This window comes from Pantherophis guttatus, chromosome 3, assembly GCF_059756535.1.
Source record: "Pantherophis guttatus breed Tessera chromosome 3, ASM5975653v1, whole genome shotgun sequence".
Lineage (NCBI taxonomy): Eukaryota > Metazoa > Chordata > Lepidosauria > Squamata > Colubridae > Pantherophis > Pantherophis guttatus.
The window spans coordinates 59174550-59199155 of record NC_142065.1 but is presented as its reverse complement, the minus strand read 5'-3'; the positions used below and the strand labels follow the sequence as shown (position 1 = coordinate 59199155).

The 24606-nt window shown below is 37.9% G+C and overlaps 1 protein-coding gene across 2 annotated transcripts in view; it reads left to right on the top strand.

Moving 5' to 3' along the window:
* Positions 1-14934, top strand: part of POMGNT1 (protein O-linked mannose N-acetylglucosaminyltransferase 1 (beta 1,2-)) — a 35441-nt gene extending 20507 nt beyond the window's left edge. For both annotated transcript variants that reach the window (XM_034414995.3, XM_034414996.3), the window contains exons 12-22: positions 1164-1247; positions 1612-1653; positions 2041-2099; positions 2667-2739; positions 2870-2998; positions 5260-5385; positions 6111-6175; positions 8028-8072; positions 8415-8550; positions 9313-9422; positions 10547-14934. In XM_034414995.3, the coding sequence (XP_034270886.2) occupies positions 1164-1247; positions 1612-1653; positions 2041-2099; positions 2667-2739; positions 2870-2998; positions 5260-5385; positions 6111-6175; positions 8028-8072; positions 8415-8550; positions 9313-9422; positions 10547-10628 (951 nt within the window). In that variant the 3' untranslated portion in view covers positions 10629-14934. The remainder of the gene's footprint in view (positions 1-1163; positions 1248-1611; positions 1654-2040; positions 2100-2666; positions 2740-2869; positions 2999-5259; positions 5386-6110; positions 6176-8027; positions 8073-8414; positions 8551-9312; positions 9423-10546) is intronic.
* The last annotated feature ends 9672 nt before the right edge of the window (positions 14935-24606 follow it).

Sequence of the window (24606 nt, the reverse complement as noted above, 5' to 3'; positions counted from 1 at the left end):
TATTTACTAAGTGGTATGGTTCAACTCAGACTTAGGTTTGTTGGTCCCTACAGCAGAGCTGTTTTCCTTCCTGAAAAGGAATACCTCTATTCACATGGTAGATACTCCTTTACAGAGTTGTTTTGTTGCCATAGCAACTGTGTCACCTGGCTACAGAAGGGCAGGATGAAAGCAAGTCTTTAAGGCACTGAATCATTCGGTTTTATGCTTATGCATGTATGAGAAAATAAATGGATTATTTTTTTATAGATGAGAAACTTCTAGATACGAAGCCTTGGGATCCTTGTAGACTTCAGAAATCATTCTTAACTAGATCCCTCAGCAATTGATCAGATCTATAATAAGGTTGACACCATCTAACTACTGAGATATTTAATTGTAAATTGTATTTACAGTGAAACAAAGTTATGAGTCATACCCTTTTTTCAAAGACTATTTCAGGCACTTCGTTTAGACCAATATCTGCCATTGGCTATCCCTATAACATAATCTACCCTCTTTGAAACTGGGATGTAACTACTTAATAAAATGCAAATAGACTATATATATATTCTGATCTACTTCTGTTTTTCTCTGAACAAAATGAACAACTTGTATTCCGTGGGCAAATAAAGAGCCTTCAGTGTTTGGCATTGAAGAAGCATATTATAAAAACATATTATGTCTATAATAAAAATGCTAATGTACCATTTAAAAAAGATAAGGAACATTATAGGAATGGTAATTCTTATTTTTGTAGAAGCAGACAGTAATTTTCATTAGTTACATGAAGTTATGCATCTTGGTTTGAGGATCTGAAAGGTGAAGTTCTAAGATATGTGTCACCTGTAGGTCAGAAACAGAATGCAATACATTTTGAAAATCTGGGGATCACAGTGGGCAGAATACTAATACAAAATTAAGAACTGTGTACAGCTTTTACTTCAGGTATCTCCTGCCTCAAAATAGTGATAAATTATTAATCATTAATAGTTTCAGAACCCACTGAGGACTATAATGAAAAAGCTAGAGGACACAGGTTGTTTACCCCTATTCTAGAAAAAATCGGTTCAATCCCAGAAATCTCCAAAATAGAAGATGATTTGTATCCAACCTGGAAGATGAAAATGAATGAGCACAGTTCAGAAAACCTTATTTACCACACACATTTCCTTCTTTTCCAGGAGCCAATGGATGTAGTTGAATTATTTGGCCTGAAGGGAATCCAGCACACGCCCATCAGCATTAAAAATGCAAGAGTCGCTCAGGTGAGTGGCTCATTTCATTTCATTGCCTAGACTGCTGCTTCCATTAAACCATTAACTCCATTAGAAATACTATTCTGTACTTGTTATCCTCCAGACTGATTTGTGGTGGATGAGCTCAAGCACAAGCCTTGGCTCTCCATTGGCATTCTGGGCTTGAATTTGTCAGCTTTGTATGGTTAGAAATGCAGGGTATGTGTCAATCTTGCTTTGAGGCACAAACGAAGCCAAGAGTTGAAGATGGTTGGTCTGAATGTTTTAAAAAGTAGCTTTTCAGTAATGACTCTATTAGTATTACCACATTTATAAGAATAAACAGATTTCGAGAAATGCCCCCATTCTTACTCCTTCTTTTGTCCCCATATAGCACTACAAGGCCAGTTTGACTGCAACATTCAACTTGCACCCGGTATGTCAGCTCTTCTATTTTTGCCAGTCTAGAGAGGACTATTCATTTAGGAAAATTCTGCTTTGGAATATGCTCTTCTATGTAACTACTGAGAGTTAGTTTTAATTAATTAAAGGAGTTATAGTAATAAGTACCTAACGCAAACCTGGAAGTTGCAGTTGCTGTTTTACGTAAACATAACATGATGGGCAAATATTCATAATGCCATGGTTTTTAGAAATACAGGTTTTGATGATTTGGTTGTTACTGAAAAAGGAATGTTCTTATATTCTGGTGAAGATAATACATTGCTAAGTTGTCAGCTTTCCAGAAATTCTTACACTGAGTGAAAATGTGTATATAAATTTGAAACACTGTAGGTTCCCTTATATCCTGATTGTTTTGTAGGATGCAAAGTTTGCTGTGGTATTGGAAGAAGACTTGGACATTTCCATTGATTTCTTCAGGTATTAATTGAATTCATTTTCTACCTTGGTCTTATTTTGTTTTGCCAGCAAAGAATTGCGGCTGGGTCCTGATACTTCTTCTGTCAGTGTGGCTGGCAAGTTTTAGATGAATATATTGCCATTCATTGACAATGAAAGTATAACTCCATTGCAAGGGAGATACTGTAGGATGAGAGTTCCTCCATCAAGTCCATCAGAAGAAATTCTGATGGTCAGGAAAGATAACTTAGATCACAGTATGTAAGCTGACTCAGAAAAAGTATTTTCACTGAGAAGTATGAATTAGCATTTTAACACAAAATGAGTCTTTAGAGCTTATACAAAATATCTGCATATGTTTGAAGCTTGTTCAGTATCCCATTTTCCAATTCTTATACTCAAAGTGAGAACATATTTAGCTCATGTAACTCATTCATGTCATTAGTTTCGCTAGTGCTTCACTAGTGCCTTTGTTCCAAGCAATCTCCTTTTTAAAAGAATGCTTCAATCTTAAGCAATTCACAGCATTGCTTTCATAAATCAAATCAGTGTCGGCTTGTTCTTTGAAATTCTTCTTCATTTTCTTAGCTTTCTAAGCCAGTCTATCTATTTGCTGGAAGAAGATGACAGCTTGTATTGCATCTCTGCTTGGAATGATCAGGTTAGTTATCTGTTACCCTGGTGCTCCCTCTTATCACATTTCACATCATTCCCCCAAACTTGGATGAAGGACTGTGTGATAAGTTTGCTGCTGGGGAAGATTTCCTAAATCTTTCTCTTTTGTTAATTAGGGATACGAACATACTGCTGAGGACCCTTCACTTCTGTATCGTGTAGAGACCATGCCAGGCCTGGGCTGGGTGCTAAGAAAGACTCTCTATAAGGATGAATTGGAGCCCAAGTGGCCAACACCAGAGAAGGTCAGTCTGTTTTCACAGGTTGTTTTTCCTTACTGAATAAGACTGTGTGTGTGTGTGTGTGTGTGTGTGTGTGTGTGTGTGTGTGTGTTAGGTTGATGGCCAGTTTTGCATTACTATCCTCTGGTATTCATAATGAGTTAATGGTAGCTTTTCTTTCATAATTGGGATTATGGGGCCCTCTAGCATACTCTTTCTGACCTTTGCAATTTCCAAATAAGTAAACTCAGAATTAGTTTTATTTGTTTTATTTCTATAACACTCAATTTTCATCCAACAGTGTGTATTCTGGGTACAATTATGTTTAAATAGTCATATTTATACATCTTCATTATATTTAGTCATCACCATCATATTAATAATATAATAAAATTATAATATACTAATCTTAATGCTTAACATTTAACATCATCTTTAATGACTCTCCTCTATACCATTACCTCCCTTTATATCTCCTCCTTTCCAACTTCTGTTTCTGTTATCTAGCCATTGATAAAATGTGTCCCTTATCAAAAAATATTCAGTTTCTTCTTTATCCTTAATAGCAAGTGTTAATCTATCCATTTCTGCACAATCTAATATTTTTTTAATTACATTCTCCTCAGACAGGATCTCATCACTTTTCCGTTGTTGCAAAAATACGATTCTAGTTGCCGTTAATATATGCAGAATCAAATATGCAGTCTTTTTATCATATTTTTCTGTAGAATGCCCAACAGAAATATCTCTGTAAACTCAGCATTATTACTAAAGACCATGTTGGCTGAGAAATTCTAGAAGATGAAATCCATATACTGTATCTAAAGTGCAACCCAGGTTCAGGAAACCTGCTCCAACACTGCAGTTGAAAAGCTTCCATAATTGGGGAAACTTATTATTTGGAAAGGCTTTATTTTTATTTTTTTATGCTTATACACATAAATGTAGCTTTAAGATTTAAGCAATCATGAATTGTCCCTCAAATCATCAGAAAAATTTCAGAAGTTGGTGCATCAAGGTTTCAGTAGAACAGAATAAAAGGAAGCCTTCCATCCTTCCGAGGTGGATAAAATGAGGACCTAGATTGTTGGGGGGCAATATGCTGATTCTGTAAACTGCTTAGAGAGGGCTGTAAAAGCATTGTGAAGTGGTATATCAGTCTAAGTACTATTGCTATTGCTATTAAAGTAACTGACTTCATGATAGCTATTTAAAAGACCTGCTGCTTTAATAATAATAGTGAACTAATGTACTGGCCTCTTCTAATCTGATGTCTTTCAAATACATTGAATTCCACTTCTAATCATTTCCAACCACTATGCTCAGAGGGAACAGATTTGAAGGACCTAGGCTGAGAAAGGCAGATTTAGTTTCTTCTTCTAAAGAAACTCTTCATAAAGGCAAGCATTGGCAAGCTGTTGCTGTGCCTCTATCTACCATCTGCTTAGAAGTCATTTTCCTTATTGGCCTTGGCAAAGCAATTGAGAATGCTTAATACAGATCTAACAATTAACATACTTAAATAACATTTGGTCATGCATGCTTATGTATTTTCTAACAACTTCACATCATTCCCAACTGTTCATGCAATCTAAATATCACATGCAGGTGTTTAAAAAAAATGTGGAACATACAAGAACAACGAAAGCATTAGAAAAAAGGGGAAATGCATTTTTGAAGCATTTAGGTTTTTTTCAATAAGCTCAGCGACTTGCCATTTTCTCCCATTTATTAGTTTTTATTAGTTTATAATGTAGCATACAAAAAAATGCAAAAGTAAATAATAGGAAAAATAGGGAAGGGAAAGAGAAAGAGAAAAGTGAGGGAAAGAAAAGGGGGAAAAGAAAGAAAAGGCATTGACTTGCCATTTTCCAACTCTATAATATCCAGACTATTTTTTTTAAAATCAAGGACCATTATATGACCAGCAAATGCCTAAACTAATGCTATATAATTACATTAGTCAGGGATTCTAAAATGGCCCGACTTTTAATGCCAAAGAAAATAACTGAAATCAAACACAACAAAAAGTATTCCCATTTCGTCCAGATTTTATGCTTACATATAAAGTATGCGTTGGAACGGAAATCTCTTGAGCATTAGTGCCAGGATACATTCCATTTTCAAAATTGAGAAATAAGAGCCTACATCTGAAACTTGGGTTGAGTTATCTTCAAGGGGGTTTTAATGCAGTACAAAATGCTTATGGTGGCTGCAGCAAAATAAGTTGCTCTCCGAGAAAAGCTTCTTCTCCGTGTTGTATTTTGCCTGCTTTCTTCTCTCAGCTTTGGGACTGGGACATGTGGATGCGCATGCCAGAACAGCGGAAAGGCCGTGAATGCCTCATCCCAGACGTGTCCCGTTCGTATCACTTTGGCATTGTTGGCCTCAACATGAATGGCTACTTCCATGTGAGTGACCCTGCTAAACTCAAATACAGAAATAGTAGCTCCTCCTCATACCCTTATTTATTCACAAAATAGCCTGTGTAGGTGTTGAGCGGATTCAATTGGAGAAGAAGCACAGTTAGATTGTTCAGTTTCAAGTGCTTCCTTGCCTTTCAGACAATGTCTACTAATGGCAGCATAATTTTGGAAGGAGGAGAAGGTGGTTTTTTTTAAATAGTCTACGCTAGTCTCCCATATTAGTATTCAAAGGCCATTATAAGTAAATGAAATTTCTCTGGATGGGCAAAGTAGATTTCATCTTGTGGGATGGAAGAAGCCCGCTTGCTTGTGAGCACTCAGAAAAAATCGAGTAACTGTTTTAGGTAATAGAATAGAAGACTAGACTAACTGACCCAAGAAAGCAATCAATATCATCTTCAGTTGCTTTATTCCCTAATCCCAATGTTTGCAATTTGTCCTTTTATTCAAACATTGATAAGCAAAACTCAGCAATTTGTTCACTAAGTACAGCTCTCCCCAGTGATTGCTGCCTTATCTATGAAACAAATGAGATGGTTTAGCTGCAGTTGTTCTTCTTCGGATATGATGGAAAATATTTTCCTTGCAAATCTTTGTATGCAGCAGCAGTATCCATGGTGCTCTCCCTGCTGTACTTTGGAGGAAAAAGTGGAAGGCTAGGGTAAATGATACTTGAAACCACCTTTTTTTTTTCATTCATATTTTCCCAGGAAGCCTATTTCAAAAAGCACAAGTTCAACACAGTCCCCAATGTACAGCTTAAGAATGTGGAGAGGTAAGTTCAGTACGTAGAGAATATGGAGAACAAGCTAACATGGACACCTTCTGACTTAACCATAAGCTTTCTTGTGTAGGCAACTCACTAATATGAGTTGCCTGAGCCGAGGTGGTGCAGTGGTTAGAGTGCAGTACTGCAGCTACTTCTGCTGACTGCTAGTTCAGCAGATCAGCGGATCAAATCTCACCGGCTCAAGGTTGACTCAGCCTTCCATCCTTCCGAGGTGGGTAAAATGAGGACCCAGATTGTTGGGGGCAATATGCTATTTAGTATACTGTCTTTGGTGTAAGCCTCCCAGAGTCCTCAGAGTGGGCAGCATAGAAATATGAAAAACAATAAATAAACAAACAAACAAACAAACAAACAAACAAATAAATAAATAAATAATAATATGAATGTAGCCATACTAGAGAACTTGAGGAACATGAGCAAGTAAAGATCAACCCTAATATAATACTCTTGACAGGAAACCCTGTCAGGACAGAAATTAAATTCCCTTACCATTTTCAGAGAGCAAGGATTTGGACTAATGGAGGGACTGGGACTATTTACTAATGTCCAACCAAAGTAGACTTGTAAAAATTATAATTCAGTGATTGACTCTTGGCAGCTTCTCGTTTGGTTCAAACAAATATGCATCTATAAATGTTTCATATCACTTCATGAGCACAAGGAACAAGAAGAAAGAATGGAATAAAAATAGAAGAGCAGAAATATAAGAATAATTAGTTTGGTGCAGCTGGTTAATGGTTTAATAGAGACTTCCGTGTGTATTATTTGCAGGGGGGAAAACATTTTGTCATGGAAAACTTGAGTGTACATTAAAACAAACAAACAAACAAAGAAATAAATAAATAGCACTTCAAATTGTATATCATATTTGAGCAATAGCTGCATGACTATAAAATGCCTTTACAAAAAAGAATGGGGTGGAAGATTTGCGATTAACAGTGCCTGCCTTAGTAGCTGCAGCATTTACTGGGCTTGTTTATCTCTGCAGTCATTATCTGCCATTCCCTCGATTATTATTATTTGAGCTCTGTGTAAGCACAAACATACACATACCAACGCCAGAAGATTCTGGCATTTCCTTTTGTTTCTGAGGGTTTTTTTTGAAAGTGGGAGCAAATGTTGAGGCCTCTGGGCAACAAATCATTTGGTAGAACTTCAGCAGCAAAATGGCTGATGTTTGCCAACATATTTTTAGACCATGTTTTGAGGATCGGCAGGAAGTTAAGGATGGAAATAAGAGCAGTCCTCCTCTTCCCCACCCCCCACTAAGATTTCACTGCTTATTTTCAGAGGAAGGTATGTGGAAATGGGAGAAGAAAATGCACTGCTGCAAATCAGCCATTTTTGCCACCATTTTTAGTGACAGACTTACAGTATGCAAAATATCCTACCCCTTTAAAGCAGGGGTGTCAAACTTCCTGATGTGCTTAGTTCCGGCCCACAGGGCCGCCCTGGAAACAGCAAAGAACCAGCCCATGGTGCCTCTGCCAGCGAAAACAGAGCTGCATTTTCGCTGGCAGAGGATTGCAGGAGACCATTGCAGCCGAAAACAGAGCTCGCAAGAGTCATGGGTGAGCCTCCTGAGCTCTATTTTTGCTGACAGAGGGTTGCAGGAAGCCGTCGCATCAGAAAATAGAGCTTGAGAGCCTATTTTCGCTGGCAGAGCACAAGTGCCCCCCAAAAGAGTGATGTTGGGCTGGCCATGCCTCCCCCCACCCGAGGTCAAACACAACCCTGATGCGGCCCTCAATGAAATTGAGTTTGACACCCCTGCTTTATAGAGTGTAAAGCAATTCTATTTCAGTTCTGACTTTTTATTTCTCTTTCTATTGTATAGTTTAAAGAAAGATGCATATGAAATTGAAGTTCATCGTCTGCTCAGGTACCTTATGTGTTAAACAATGGATCACTGAAACTGATAGAGAGGTGGATGTTTTATATGGCCTGATCTAGTGTGCAAAATGTTGGGACTGGAATTATGAAATGCTGGCAAATGCCTGAAAGGTGAATTCAGAAGAGCATTATGGCTAATTTGGCAACTAGCATACCCATTAAAAATATTTTGATTTTGAAATAAGAAAGGAATTTTATTATCTCTCAAAGCCAATTAATATTTTTTGGATTGCATGTTCCTGTTTTGTATCTTTAATGTGGCATTTGCTTCATATTATGGACTTTCCTGTCTGCTTGCCCTCTCTGATCTTATTTTCACCCATTTCTTCAGTGAGGCTGAAGTTCTGGATCATAGCAAAAATCCTTGTGAGGATTCTTTTGTCCCAGACACTGAAGGAAAAACCTACGTGATGTACATAAAGATGGAGCAGGAGGCAGATTTCACAACTTGGACTCAGCTTGCCAAGGTATTTTTCAGACAGACAGACAACCTACTTATTAAAATATCTTATATCGATGTGAAAGTTGAAAAAAGTGTTAAAATAAATCAATATGTCATATTGTTATATAGTCATTACCCGCTTTAGACAGCATGATTTAACTTATACATTATAAGCTAATTAAAAAGCAATAACTTCTGTCTGCCTTGGAAATTTTAATGACTTTAGAAAACCATAAAAAAAGGGAAAAAAGCTACCGTAAATGTTAAAAGTTTATGTTAGGAGCAAATAAACTTGAGATGTTGTACAAATCTGTTTACAAAGTTATAATCTAATAATAGCTCCTGCATTCAGTTATATTCTCTATCAGATCTATTTAAAAAAAAAAATTAGTTTTAACATTGATTCATACACCCATAACTTAATTTACCATTCTTTTACAGAAGGAATTATTTGTACTTTCCATTAAAAAGTATAGAATATTCTAGTAGCTGTTGCCATGTACAAATCCAATTCATTTTGTAGGAATACTTGGTTTAATAACTGGTAAAAAGATAACAGGATAAAAAAAAAGAAAACCCACCATTAAAGCCTGTTTAATTTCCACCTTTACTTCTTGCCTAGCCTATGATAAAGTTGAAAAGGAATTCCTGCTCAAATTTAGGCCGTACCATATTATAAGCCAGCACTGAAAGCTGCTTAGAAACACTCAACTGGTTTAGATTTTGAATCTTTAGTCACATGATTCATTCAGTCTTGCTGTCAGACACTTATAACTTGTTCTTTTAGTGCCTCCACATTTGGGATCTGGATGTCCGGGGGAATCATAAAGGACTATGGCGGCTCTTTAGGAAAAAAAATCACTTCTTGGTTGTAGGAGTCCCTGCCTCTCCATATTCGTAAGTCATCTTGTGGGTCAACTTAGACTTAATTGTTGTATGAAACTTTTCTTTTTCCCCTCCGACTCTTATCGCCAGATTATTTGGCTAGGCACTTTCTCTTTTATACATGATGTTCTTAAGCAAAATGTCAGATCAAATGATTTTTTTTCCCAAAGGGAGTCATGGAGACATCTCCTGTTATGGGTAATTAGCTTCTATCCATTGCTTAGCTCTGCTGCAAGTTGGTCCTTATTTAATTCTTTAATGAAATGGACATTGTGTAGAACTTTAGAGCAAGAAGCACTAATGGGACTACCCCCTTGTAATCCTTGGGTGTAGTTCCAGAGGCTTTCAGAAGTTATTCTTAAATTGCAGTTTTTAACATGCGGAAGGAAGAAACTGTTAAATTCACAACTGGACAGCAATCATATTAAAATAATTTTTAATTACATTTACATGTACATTTCATAAAATCAACTGTTGTCCAAGTTAGTTTTTGGAAAGCAGTGCCCAGTCTTCAACGGCTCAAGGTTGACTCAGCTTTCCATCCTTCCAAGGTTGGTAAAACAAGGATCCAGATTGTTGGGGGCAATATGCTGACTCTGTAAACCACTTAGAGAGGGCTGTAAAGCACTATGAAGTGGAACATAAGTCTAAGTGCTATATTGTTTAAAAGCCAGATGTGAACCTTGGGCCAACATAAATTTTGCACTCTTGCTTTTCAGTGGATCGTAATAGAGAATAGAATAGAGCAACTATAAAAAGATAAGCGGGATGAGGCAAAAGCTAAAGATGCCCTACATTTTGGACATACAAAATATTCCAAATTCAGTTTTCATGTAAAAACACTGGATACTTTAGTTGGATATTATGGAAGACTGGTACAAATCAGACAGCACTAGGTTAGATGGATATATTGCAGTCCACTTTATTCAGCTTGCATTTTCCCTGACCTCAGTCATTGACTGATACCTTAGAATTCTAAAGTTGAGACTTGGTGCTTCTAGAAAGCACCAGATTAGAAAACTCTGTAATACTTTGCCCCTCAAGACAGTTTTATATATTTTGTTATTCATCCTGTTGAATATTTTCCATCTCCTTTTCTGTACTGGTAATTCGAGACCAATTTTTTTCCCCCCTAGATTCAAAAAACCTTCTTCAGTGACCCCAATCTACATGGAACCCCCAGCCAAGGATGAGGCAGCAGGAGCAGAGCAAACATGAAGCAGATCATGGAAAGTTGACCATATTGCCTTCATAGCCTGCAGAATAGGAGGGAAGAGGAACAGTTAGAGCTCTCTGGAACTGGCTTTTCTCTGGAAGTTTTGAGAAGTAGGACAAGCCAAAGGGAGCTCTCTCCATCCCTCATCCTCAGGCTGCTGCTGAGAGTGGATAAATTGCCTTGGAAGAACAGGCGTCTTTAATATTTTTCTAAGCCACTGAAACAATGCAGTTGTCTCATTTTTAATATTGATGCTTTACTAATTGTGGGCCACTATTTCCCCAAATTGGGGTTGGGCCTGAGGGAGCTGTTTGAAAGGGATTGAATCCCTTTAGAAGCTCTTTCTACATTGTTACCTGAGGATATATAATTTTTTTTTAATTTATTAGTTTGCTGCAGTGGTCAGCCACCTTCTGAAGGCTGTTTTCTTGCTTTATATTTTTGCTGGTTTTTGAGGTGAGTAATAATGACGGGAATTGTTCCTGGAAAGCTTATGGGCCATACCTTAAACCCACATACCACTGCCTGGCTAGTGACTTTATGGCCAGTGGTTCACATGTGCACAAAGAAGAGGTTTGTGGCCTTGGCTTTGTGATCAAAGGATGCAAGCTGCAAAAGAACTGCATGTATTTACTGTGTACTGAATGTCCTGGTCACTCGGGCTCAGAATTCCCTTTTTTCCTCTCTCATCCTCTCCTCCCATTGGGCAGAGATGGCATTGAAAGGTGGTCCCTTTCAAAGCAATGGGTTCTAAGTTCCCAGGGGATATGCTTGGATTCAGCTAAGGCAGTTGGTCTTGGTTGAAATATCTGAAAAGATACAGGCTAGATGGTTTGGTCACTTCCATAAAATGCCTGCAGGAAGAGCTAAGCATCAGTAAAGAAGAAAAGTGCCTTGAGCGAGCACGTGCTGGCCTGGGAAGCTTTAGTGTTTACCAGTATATCAGGGTACAGAAGTAGTAAATGAGTCAAATTAAATCTTACTTCCGAGTGAGGCTGGTCTGTAGGTTTCTGAAAACCAAACCCAGAAGTAGCCAGCCATCATAGGTCTTTCTACCACTAATGACAACTCCACTTACTCTCTCTCCTGCGATATAACCCATGTCCCTTCCTGTTAAATGTGAGGTGCAGGTACTGAAGTATTTTGCCCCCAAAGAAAAACCCAAAGGGACTTGTATGCACCGAGGAAGGTTTTGAGACTAAGTCCTAAGAAAGGGCAACTCAGGACTCTGCTAGGTAGATAATCAGAGGTGAAAGGGTGTGGGGAGACAGAGGAAGAAGCAATTCAGGGATAAAGCAAATCATGGTTTCCTCTTGGATATCCTGATGTCAGCGTTCCAAATTAGGCTCTTTTCCAGCGCTGACATGACACCTGTGCCTTATGGAGAAGAGGGAAGGTTTTAGGTCTCAAATGTGACTTTCAGTATATTCACACTATGAATAGATTAAGGGAAAAGGAAATGAGCATTCCCCTCAAGAGAACAAGTAGATTCTAGTTTGAGGCCACCTTTCCTTCATTTTGTTGAGTTACCTCTGTTTTTCTCTTTTTCCTCACTGTCCTCAAACCTGTGCAATACCAGTATGAGTTAAACAGCAAATACCTTTTCCTATCCATAAGGCAGCTTGAAAACTTCTTGTTTTGATTAGTTAACCAATGCATGGTTATCCTTGAAACTCAGGCTCCTACTTATTCTAGAGCCCAAGGGTTTCTGTGCTTGAATGAGACCTCAAATGGAACATATGACCTAACACTGTCCTAAATATATTTGCAAAGGTCATTGTCTGCTGCATCCCTACAGTTTTCATTGGCAAAGGAATAGTTCATGCGAGGATTTCTGCTGACAAAAATTGTGGTCCTCTTTGCCCTATCATTCTTGGTGGATGATGGTTTTCCATTTGTAAGATGAATGTGAACTCCAGTGTGAGAGTACAACAGTGCTGCTTTTGCTCTGCCTTGACTTCATTTCCTGCCCTGTTATGTGAAGGAGAAATGGCTTTTTCTAAAGAAACACAGAAGAGACATAACTTACTAAGATTCCTGACAAGGATGTTGCTTGGTGTGTTTTAAGTATGCAAATGTGCATCAGAAAAACAAAATGTTCTGTGCAAATGCAGGGGTATGAAATAGCTCTCATTCTGGAGCCACAAGCACTTAGATCATTCTGTGGAACTTGGCATATAACTTCCTTTTTGGGCTCGTGTAGTCTCTCAAAGCTGGTTCTGTTAATGGGGAGTAACTTCTACATTTGGGGCTGAGGAGTCAACAACTTGAATTTACACCTTTTAGGAAGTATGCTGTGATTTTTTCCCCCTTATTTATTTGGCCACTGGGACTGATAAAAACAATCAGTTCCTTGATTTATATGGTGGTTCAACCCTTAATACTGGGGATAGAGACTCCATATCAGGAACAGTCCTAAAGGCTATTTTCGGGGGGCAGGAGCAGAAAGAGATTTAATAAATTTGTTACCAAGTGAATGTCAATCAATGCATGGCCCTCTTCTATTTGTAGATGTAAATTCGGATTTATTATTAGGGTCTTCAAAATACTTGATTTTGAAAGAAGGACTAGGCTACATTTGGGGGAGGTGAGATTCAGGAACAGACTTCTGGTCTGTGCTAATCCTTAATGTGTTGTGTTCTCCCTACCTTCACAGCTCTAATTTCCGTTGTCCCTTAAATCCCTTAAATCCTTGGTAGAGAAGAGCACATGCCACTTCCTTCTATTGCAATTTCATAGTAGAAAGGCCATTCTTGCAAATCTGGAAACCCTGCTCACTTTATATAATACTTCAACTGGAGTGGTGGAGGCCCTTACACTTCCAAGGTCCATCTCTTTCAGAACTGCATTTTCTATACAGTGATTCAAGGTTACTTTGTTAAGACACAACCATATTGTTTTATCAGGTCCAACTTTTGCCCTGTCTAGCCAAGTGTAGGAATACCTGACAGTGATGAAATGCTATGGAAAGGAAGGTTACTTTGATGCAACATTTATGAGAACTTTATTAAATAGTTTTTGATATGTTTTTTGGGGGGGCAATAAAATGCTAGAGATGATAATTCTTCTCAAGGCCAGTTCAGCCATGAAGGTAAAGGCAAAAGTCTAGAGATCCATAAATGCCTTGCACTTCATTCATCAAAAGGCAGTTGACTAGAGTGATTAGATCTAGAAGATCTACTTGTATTAAAGAAAAATATTTGCCCCTTCTAAGTAATGTATAGCCAAGAAGAAACAGTTGACAGCAGGGGAAGAAAATGGCATGAATGTTTATACTGATTTTATTTTCCTTTCATCTAATCGTTTTTAAAAAATCTTAGAATTGTTCTTTTTCTTACCAAAAATATAAAATTCCCTGAAGATGTTTACATCTGATGCTTCTGTTATATCAACGTAGGGTTTGGAGAAAAAAGAGCAGTATTCATCTCCTTGGTTAAAATGAGATTTTTGTCCTCATCAAACAACAAATAAATCTAGGGGATCTGATATGTCTAGTGCCATTCTTTACAGACTACACTATGCAGAAAATGGCAATTGAATTTTCTCTCCTATTTCCTTGTGCTTATACACTCATTCTGGCTAGCCACTCTTAAAGACGGAATAATATAAAAGTAAATGAAATTACTTGTAGTCTACAAGGCAATAACTATTAGCTCCTTAAAACAATTGAGGTGTGTATGGAGAGAGTGAAATAACCAAATGATTGTCCTTTTTGAGATTTTGTTTAAATTTGAACTATTGCAAAACACCTAGCAGTTTTCAGGCATGCCTGAAACAATGGGATATATTCAGATATTGCTGGATTGTCTGTCATTTTGTATAAGATCTTGTGGCCTAAGCTGCTTATCAGGTCCAATCTTCCCCCATTCTGCATACAATTATGCTTCACTCCATACTTGCAACATCAAAACTGGTGTTATAGTCCTCTGAATAGATTCCATCTGGGCTAGATTTACTCTTGCTACCCTTTTTTCTATTGTTAATTTCTCTCTCTCTCTCTACCTCCTTCCCCCTCTCCCTTTCTGTTTCTCTCTCCCTCTCTCCTTTATTTCCCCCTTTCTGTTGTCCAACTTAAGCAAAGTATTTGTAGCCTGAGTGCTTCTGGTTTGTGGGCAGGCATCTCGTCTTGCATGCAGTCAGGGAGGGAAGAGAGGTTGAGAGAAACTGGGCTGGCTGCTTTTTGGTATCTCATGTGCCTGTGTTTTCCAAAAATAAAGATGCAAAAAAGAATTGTTGCATCTCCTGTCTTTTACATCTCTATGCATGGTGATGTCTTTTCCTGCAAATAAAGGCTGTCCTTTTTTAGAAGGTGTGGCATAGATTATCATTTCATCCTGAGCAACTTTGACGAAAGTGTTGTGTTCTCCACTTATCTTCTCAGGTCCTTAAAAGACACAAATAACAAATTCTGTCCTAGATTTACAGGAGTTTTCAAAATTGATCATCTGCAAACAGTACAGGTAGAATAAGCATCTCATCATATTATTTTACAGAGAGTAAAAAAAAATGGATATTACTGCTTTTGCAGGAAACCAACTCTTCAGAATACTGCTGTAGTGTTATTTTGTCAGATTCCTGTTGTGCGTTGGCTCACTCTACATAGCACCGTTCTTTCTGTGATCAATCAAAACTTGTACAGGTAGTCCTCGACTTACAGCAGTTCTTTTAGTGACCATAAAGTTAGAACAGCACTGAAAAAAAATGACTTATTTTTTTAAATAGTTTCTCACACTTAATGACCGTTGCAGCAGCCCCATTGTCATGTGATCAAAATTCAAATGCTTGGCAACGGACTCACATTTATGATGATTGCAGGGGTCATGGGATCACCTTTTGCAACCTGACAAGCAAAGTCAAATGGGAAAGCTAGATTCACTTAGCAACCATGTTACTAAAACTGCAGTGATTCATTTAACAGCTGTGGCAAGAAAGATCGTAAAATGCAGCAAATTTACTTAACTATCTCCATTAGCCACAGAAATTTGGGGCGCAATTGAGATCATAAGCCAAGGGCTGCCTACACTTAGTCCAATCAGGTACATAACATCAATAACTTTATTCAAGGTGGGCTTGCCTGCCCCTATGTTTTTTCATCTTTCCCCCTGCCAGACATTTCACCTTGCTTTGTAGTGCCAAATAAAAGAACTATTATATAGAACCACTAGAGGTCCCCAGCTCTTCATAAGCTTCAAAGGAGCAAGCTGCTTTTAAGCACTAATGCATTTTAGCCCCTTGGAAATATAAATGAGCTGAGCTGAATCAAAAATATATCAGGCTGTGGACACATAAGGTGAATGATCTCACTCCCTATCACTTCTTCCAGGTAAGAGACAAAGAACAAATAAAGTGCTATGTGCCTGCTCAGTTGAAGGGCAACTCCTAGAAAGGGGCATGATGAACATTAATAACTGAAAAGGTGTGTTCCTTTTAGTGTTGTATAAATTTATTCCACTAAACTCCACACATGCATCTACTATAGTAACTTGGCAAAAGCATATTGTTCCATTCAAAACCCTGTTGCCCAATCAGGTACATTAAAACAAGCTATTTCAAACACTTTAAATACCTGTACAATTAGCACAGTCCCCCCCCCCAAGGCTGTGTGCTCTCCCCACTTCTCTCTGTATACCAATGACTGCAACCCTAATGATCCATCTGTTAAAACTACTGAAGTTTGCATGACACAACAGTGGTCGGTCTCATTTGAGACAATGATGAATCCGCATACAGACGGGAGGTTGAACAACTAGCCTCGTGGTGCGACCGGAACAATCTGGAACTGAACACACTCAAAACTGTAGAAATGGTAGTAGACTTTAGGAGAAACCCTTCCATACTTCCACCTCTCACAATACTAGACAACACAGTATCAATAGTAGAGACCTTCAAATTTCTAGGTTCTACCATATCGGAAGATCTAAAATGGACAGCTAACATCAAAAAGTTCATCAAAAAAGCACAACAAAGAATATTCTTTCTGCGCCAACTCAGAAAACTCAAACTGCCCAAGGAGCTGCTGATACAGTTCTACAGTGGAATTATTGAGTCTGTCATCTGCACCTCTGTAACTGTCTGGTTTGGTTCTGCAACACATCAAGGCAGAAACAGACTTCAGAGGATAATTAGAGCTGCAGAAAAAACAATTGCTACCAACCTGCCTTCCATTGAGGACCTGTATACTGCACAAATCAAAAAGAGGGTTGTGAAAATATTTACAGACCCCTCACATCCTGGACGTAAACTGTTTCAACTCCTACCCTCAAAATGACACTATAGAGCACTGCACACCAGAATAACTAGACACAAGAACAGTTTTTTCCCAAACGCCATCACTCTGCTAAACAAATAATTCCCTCAACACTGTCAAACTATTCACTAAGTCTGCACTATTATTAATTTTCTCATCGTTCCCATCACCCATCTCCTCCCACTTATGACTGTATGACTATAACCTTGTTGCTGGTATCCTTACGATTTATATTGATATTGTTTCCTGATTGCTTATTTGTACCTATGACTATCATTAAGTGTTGTACCTTATGATTCTTGATGAACGTATCTTTTATGTACACTGAGAGCATATGCACCAAGACAGATTCCTTGTGTGTCCAATCACACTTGGCCAATAAAAATTCTATTCTATTCTATTCTGTTCTGTTCTGTTTCAAACACGGATATCCTTTAAAACCTGAAAGATAGAAGCATTGTAAGCTCCCTGAGTCTCCACAGAAGGGCAGCATATAAATCAAATTTAAAAAAAAAAAGCCTAGTTTGAATTGGCAGCATAGAATTGCCAGCAACACTGAACAAATAATGTCATTAGCGGCTTTGCATGCCACATATTGTTGAAAAGTCCATTTCCATTAAATAAAAGTCTGAAGAGAAAATGCATTACATGTTTTATTGTATTAAAGTAATGAACAGTATATGTCCATTTGTGCATGAGTTGATTTGGCGTATTTGTCAAAGTGGATGCTTTCTTATAGCATTGACTGACCTATGATATTTCATATCTCTTAAAATATATACATACTCCCTTCTAATGCAGTTCCAAAGCTTCCTCCCATTCTACATGGCAGAAAATATTAAAAAACAAAATTGTATTAAAATGGAGGGAATAAAGATTAGATCTTCATAGGGTTCTGAATATTTTAAATAACACTTCAGTCTTTGTGGTTTCAAGCAATATTCTGGACTTTTCCACCATAAAGGGCACAACAATCTAGCAGATTATCTGATTTGGCAGAAAAACAAAATCTTAGTTGAGACATGATGCAAACCCAGGTGCTTTTATGTACCTTTCAAAGAAACATTTAAATGTTCCTTTGACTCTTGGTCAGTTGTAAGCTACTATAGACCAAAAGTAACCATGATCCTCGAAGAGTCATAGAACTGCATAGTGAAATGAATGCACAACATGAAAGCATTTGTCCATATTAAAATAATTCATTGGGCATAAGCATACTTCCCACTTCTATCCATAAGCAATTGAGTCAGAGAAGCAGTCTGTCTGTAATAAGGGAGGTAATATGAAATCATCATGCCTTATAGCCATTGTCCATGAACCGTTATGCCTTATAACCTCCATGAATTTGTTACTTTCCTTTGAAAGCTGAAACTGATGGTTATCTGTAGAGCCACGACAACATATTTTGCATGTTAAATACCCTCCGTGTAAAAAAGTGCTTCCTTTGATCTGTCCTTATTGGTTTCACTGAAATTCAATAAATTTCATTCTGTGTTGCCTAATCTAAGGCAATTTAGTTAGATTAGGCAACTCACTCTGTACATCCCTCAGCTTCATACGGTAGTAGTAGCAGTAGGAAAAGGATATCCTTTTACTAATATTTTCCTATTACATATTCATTCCCAGCACTGTAGCATTAAACTGTAACCTATGCAAATGGATATGAAAAGTCAATAGCACTAGCAGGTGAAAGAGATAAGTAGGAATACAACAGCTTGTAAATTAATGGCATTATGTCAGAACAGGCAAGGGCACAGTTGATGTCTGGATAAGATGGTTGTTACCATATTAAATACGATAAAGGTACAATGCTTGTAATTCCTATTAGTTGACTTTTTTTTGCAGAGTGAATGAGGAGTGTTCTGTAATCCTTAATTCTCCCCCGGTGGAACACAGCAGTGTAATCTAATCTATTAGTTGCCATCTGGAATATTTGATGGAAATGACTCAGATGGTTTGTGTTTGGTGTTAACATAAATGCGGAATTTACTTAAATGCAACAGTCAGAAACTACAGACTAATGAACTACAAGATCAAGGTTAAAACATGTTAGCTTTGGTAACTCTTAATATACTTTTACTGGTTGGTGAAACTTTAAGATTTGTTTGTAGAAAAAAGATGGGATATGGGGAGAGGATTCTCAGAAAAGACAGAATGACTGTTAAGAATGTTAAAACAAAGTATAAAGCTAAATTTGATTCAACTTAATGTAGGTAATAGGATACGTACCACATATTAGGTAATCCTCATCTTCAGAAAGATTATCCATGAAATTGGACAGCAAGCCTGTAGGGGATCTAAGGTTTTGAAAGGGCCACAGACCCTATTTCTGAGGCTAAAGGGGAACTCATAATAATATATTTAACTTTGATAATTACCAATTGCAAATAAGTATTTTAGCAGGGGTATCCAGATTTTACTGTGAGGTTTATCACTAAATAGATATTGGCTCTTACATTGGGAAATTTTAATGACCACATGATAGTGTTAAGATTTTATTTGAAAAAGGCCTTTTTGAACATGTTTCTTCAACATCATTTACCATAATGCAATGTTTCTAAAGGATCTGCTTGCCATATGAACAAGTTTAGTTTCCAGTGACTCTAGTGTTATAAAAAGTAGGTTCTATTTGCAATTGAAATATCTTATTTAAATTATTTGAACTGAAATATTGCTGAGTTCAGTGTGTTTTGGAAGCTTTATCCACAAGGTCATGATGGAATAATAAATAGATTAAATGCAAATCATTTTACCAGGCCTGATTATTTTTTTTAAAAGAAAGGTTCTTTTCTTTTTCCAGTGTAAATAGTGACTAATTGCACTACCTTTCCTGGACTCTGATAGGCAGCAAAGTACATTTTTCTGTAAAAGATAGCATTGTTGTACAACCATGAATCATATAATCAGAAAGTTGGCAGGATTCTTTTAAGGCTCTCGAGTCCAGTTCCTGCTGAGTTTAGGAATCTAAATTAAAGCAAGTCAGACTGAAGGGGCGTGGCCTCCTTGTGAACATTCCCAATTAAAGGGATCCCATTTTCTCTCTAGATCAGAGGTGGGGAAATATGGCCCCTTTATGACCTGTGGACTTCAACTCCCAGAATTCCTGAGCCAGCCCCTTTACAACCTACAGATTTGAAGTCCGTAGGTTGTAAAGGGCAATGGTTTCCCATCCCATGCTGGCTCAGGAATTCTGGGAGCTGAAGTCCACAGGTCATAAAAAGGCCATAGTGCCTCACCCTACTCTAAATAGTAAATGCGAGGTTAGACTGATTGGCTTGTAGGATCTTCCTTTTTCTCTCTGTTGAAGATAGGGACAAAATTTGCTATTTTCCAAATCTGGCTTTTCACTGACTTTCTAGATTTCTGTTGGTGCACATGCCCCCCCCTTTTTTTGCAACAATTGCATACTGCTAGGCCATAACTCAGTTTGCCCGACCATCAGTTAGTTCCTCCAGTACCTTGAAATACAATTCATCTGAATCTGAAGAGTTCAATTCATTTAAATCAAAGAGGTATTTCCTGCACGTCTTTCTGTCCTCTTTCCTGCCTTTCATCTTGCATAACTATGCTTTATTTGTTATCATTTTACAGTCTTAATTGAGCAGTTGGTGTATTGATTCTTCTTCTTTTAAACAAAACTAAAGAAGACCCAGTTGTTAGAGTTAGGTTTCCCTCCTTTGATAGTAGCTCTACAGTTCTAGGCTGGTGCTACTCTTCCTTTGTAGTGTGGCAGGGGCGTAGTCAAAACAGCCAAGATGGTGGTTGTATAACAGTGTGATGGAAGCTCTGCCTGCTGTGTACTGCACATTAAAAAAAAATAGAAGTTCAATTGTACCATTACAACCATCATCTTGACACTCTTTGACAACCCTTGAACTGCAGCCTCTTTCCATTTCCTGCATTGTGCACATTCTTTTATATTTCCTTATCACTACGTTTTTTTGTGTGTCCAAAAAACTTCTGCTGTCCTTTATTCCCTTCCCTTATTGCAGGGCTGGGCAACTATGGTCCCTTTATGACTATGGACTTCAACTCCCAGAAATCCTGAGCCAGCCTCTTTACAACCTACGGATTTGAAGTCCGTAGGTTGTAAAGGGGCAATGGTTTCCCATCCCTGCCTTATTGGGGTGATTTGCAAGTGTCCTTTTAAAATCTCCTCCTTTAGGAATTTCCACTTATCCATAGCTCTTTTTCCTATTAGAGGGCTGTGAAAATATTTACAGACCCCTCGCATCCTGGACGTAAACTGTTTCAATTCCTACTTCAAAACGACGCTATAGAGCACTGCACACCAGAACAACTAGACACAAGAACAGTTTTTTCCCGAATGCCACTCTGCTAAACAAATAATTCCCTCAACACTGTCAAATTAGTTACTAAGTCTGCATTGCTATTAATCTTCTCATCGTTCCTATCACCCATCTCCTCCCATTTATGACTGTATGACTGTAACCTTGTTGCTGGTATCCTTAAGATTTATATTGACTATTTGCCTATGACTATCGTTAAGTGTTGTACCTTATGATTCTTGATGAATGTATCTTTTCTTTTATGTACTCCGAGAGCGAATGCACCAAGACAAATTCCTTGTGTGTCCAATCACACTTGGCCAATAAAGAATTCTATTCTATTCTATTTCCCTGCCACATGGTGCCAGTTATCAGTGCTCTAAGTATAGTAAAATCTGGGGCTTTGGGGTTAGGTGGCTATTTTTTCTCAGGTTCACTTCCTCATACAGTTCATAATGACATTGCATCTTCCTGTTGATAAGTATCGAGTCAAGGCTAACCGATCTACTTGTGCCTTTTTCTATCACCTGACTCTGACGTCCTATACTTGGCTGAACTCCCCAAAGATATAAGAGGAATTGAAGTCTTCTGACATTAAATTTTCATGCTTCTGTGCTTCAGAAAGCATTCATCCACATTTTTTCTTGTACGGGCAGGCAATAATAGACAACCACTAACAATTTGTTTATTTGTTTCTCCTTATTTTAATTCAGATGCTCTGTTAAGCTGGTCGAGTGGACATTTTTCACAAATAGTGCAACTGCTCCTTCCTTTCTTCTGCTTCTGTTCCTTTTGAACAAATTATAGCTTTCAGGTGATATACTCCAGTCATGTAAATCATTCCACCAGGTTTCGATTAAGTCTCTCAAATTATATTTGCCTTTCCATACCAAAACCTCTTACCTCCCACACTCTGATATAACTAATAGCATTACTTTTTTTTATACATACTCAAAGAATCATATATTTTTAAATGCTGCTGGAATAATCCAAAGGTCTAAATAGTTGATTTCTGTGGTGTGTGTGTTATTTTTTCTGAATAGCTTAAAGAAACATTGCACAATAGGTTAGCGTTCAAAGCTGGTTGAGACTCTTATATCTACCACTTCTAGCTTAGAAATATGATAGTAAGCTGGAGAAATGAATAGCAGCTACCTAAGCAACCAAGCCTGGAATGTACACAAAATACAAGATTGTTGTGTTGCTTCAATCCTTGGGCCAGTGTAAATACATTATCCATGGCTAGAATCACGTTATAGATTACAGAAGAAGACTATGGGGTCATGTTCACCTTTCATAAGTGAGATATGGTCAAGTCATTGGTGAAAATGGAACCTCGGTATTGTGAAATTGCAAATATCCATATTGTTTTTCTCCATAGTTGCCCTGTGTATTGTATATCAATGCATGTTGAAAAGATTGTCTGATTAATACTAAGATTTATATTCTTTATTTTGTGAGGAAGTTCATCAGTGTTTTTAAAGGAACCTATTTAATATAAAATAAGGTGTAATACAGTATGCTTAACATATTTGGGCTTCATTCCCATCCTTATTTAGTGGAAAAACATTTTACACTGTATAAAGTAAGAACCTTTGTCACTATCCTTATACCAAATTCCTAGTTTTTCATTTTTCCAATTGTTACTGGGAAATTTTAATCTGATTAAATAATTTAATCTCTATTGCATTTGTAGAAATGCTACATTACAATTCATGCTGAAGTGCTTAAAGCAGTGTTTCTCAGTCTCAGAGCCTTTAAAATGTGTGGACCAACTCCCAGGATTCCCCAGCCAGCATGGCTGACTGGGGAATTCTGGGAGCCAAAGGCCGCACATCTTAAAGGCTCTGAAATTAAGAAACACTGGGCTGGAAGAATGGTTCAGGACTGGGACAATAGATCAATAAGACATTCAGTTTGGGATAATCATGTTCATATAACCCAGGGGTCAGCAACCCATGGCTCTGGAGCCGTATGTGCCTCTTTCATCCTTCTGCTCTGGCTCCCTGTTGCTGCTCAGTTCCACACTTGATAGGGCTTTCAGTTAGGACAGGTAGAGGAAAAAGGATGCCGTGCTAGGAGGAGTCTCTATGGTGGGAGAATGGACTTCCAATTGGCAGAGGAAAAAAGATGCCGTGCTAGGAAGAGACTGTGATGGGGGAGCTGGACTTCCGGTCGACTCCAGAATTGATGGGGGCTTCTGGTTTGGACCTTTGTGGCTCTTTGAGTGTTTAAGGGTGCCGACCCCTGATATAACCTAATCATTGACAAGATTGTTATGAAGACATATAGAACTAATTAAAAAAATGAAGACTGGGATGGCCGAGATGATTAAACTGAACAATACAGTAGGAGGATAGGCCTCTTTCACTACAGTAAAAATGGCATAATCAAGGACAGGACTAGAAAAAGTCAAAGCGGCTCCAGACCTTTCACATGTGTATAAAAGAGCAGGATTTTGATTGTGAAAATGCAACTGAATAGTCACATTTAGATAAAACCATGTTATTCAACCCCAAAAATTAGCTGTGTGGAGAAACGTGGAACAAATACATTTTAATATGAAGTTATTAAGTTCAATAAATAACTTGCAAGTATACATAAAATGAGGAACTGAGAAAAACTGACAAGTATTGATTCATAACTGACATCCCTAATCTTAATTGGCAATAAAGAAATAAAAATTATATGGCAATAGTCAAATAATGACTGTGTTCTCATAGAGATAAAGCCATCATCTTAACCATATTTTGTTAAATAAACCATAGTTGCCTAGGTTCAGTGACAAGCATTAATGTACTATGCTAAATCCAAACTATGAGAACCTGTTTGGTATAGCAAGGTTAGATTAGAAACTGGGAGTGTATGAGTTCTAGTCAGGTCTTGGGCATGAAGCCAGGGCCAGTCATTCGCTCTTCTTCCTAGGAAGGTGGCAATGGCAAACTACTACTGAGAAATTTGTTCAAAAAAACCAGCATGGACTTGTCCAGGTAGTCTCAAGAATCAGATATGATTGAACAGAAGAAATATTCCAAAATAAACAATCAGCATTTTCATTTATTATGGCATCTGTGGAACACAGCATCGTGATTTAAACACTGCCCTATTCATAGATACAAAAGGAGCCTTGGTGTCGCAGCAGACTAAGTGCTGTTAAGTAGCACTTAGCTGCCACCTGCCTGCAATTACTGCGAGTTCAAATCTCACCAGGCTCAAGGTTGACTCAGCCTTCCATCCTTCCGAAGTAGGTAAAATGAGGACCTGGATTGTGGGGACAATAAGCTGACTTTGTATAAAAAAGAACACCGCTTGGGGGGGGGGCGAAAGCCCTACTAAGCAGGTATATACAAAAGTATGAAGGCTATTGCTTAATGCATTGTAAGCCGCCCTGAGTCTCCGGAGAAGGGCGGCATATAAATCGAACCAATAATAAAAAGATGTTGA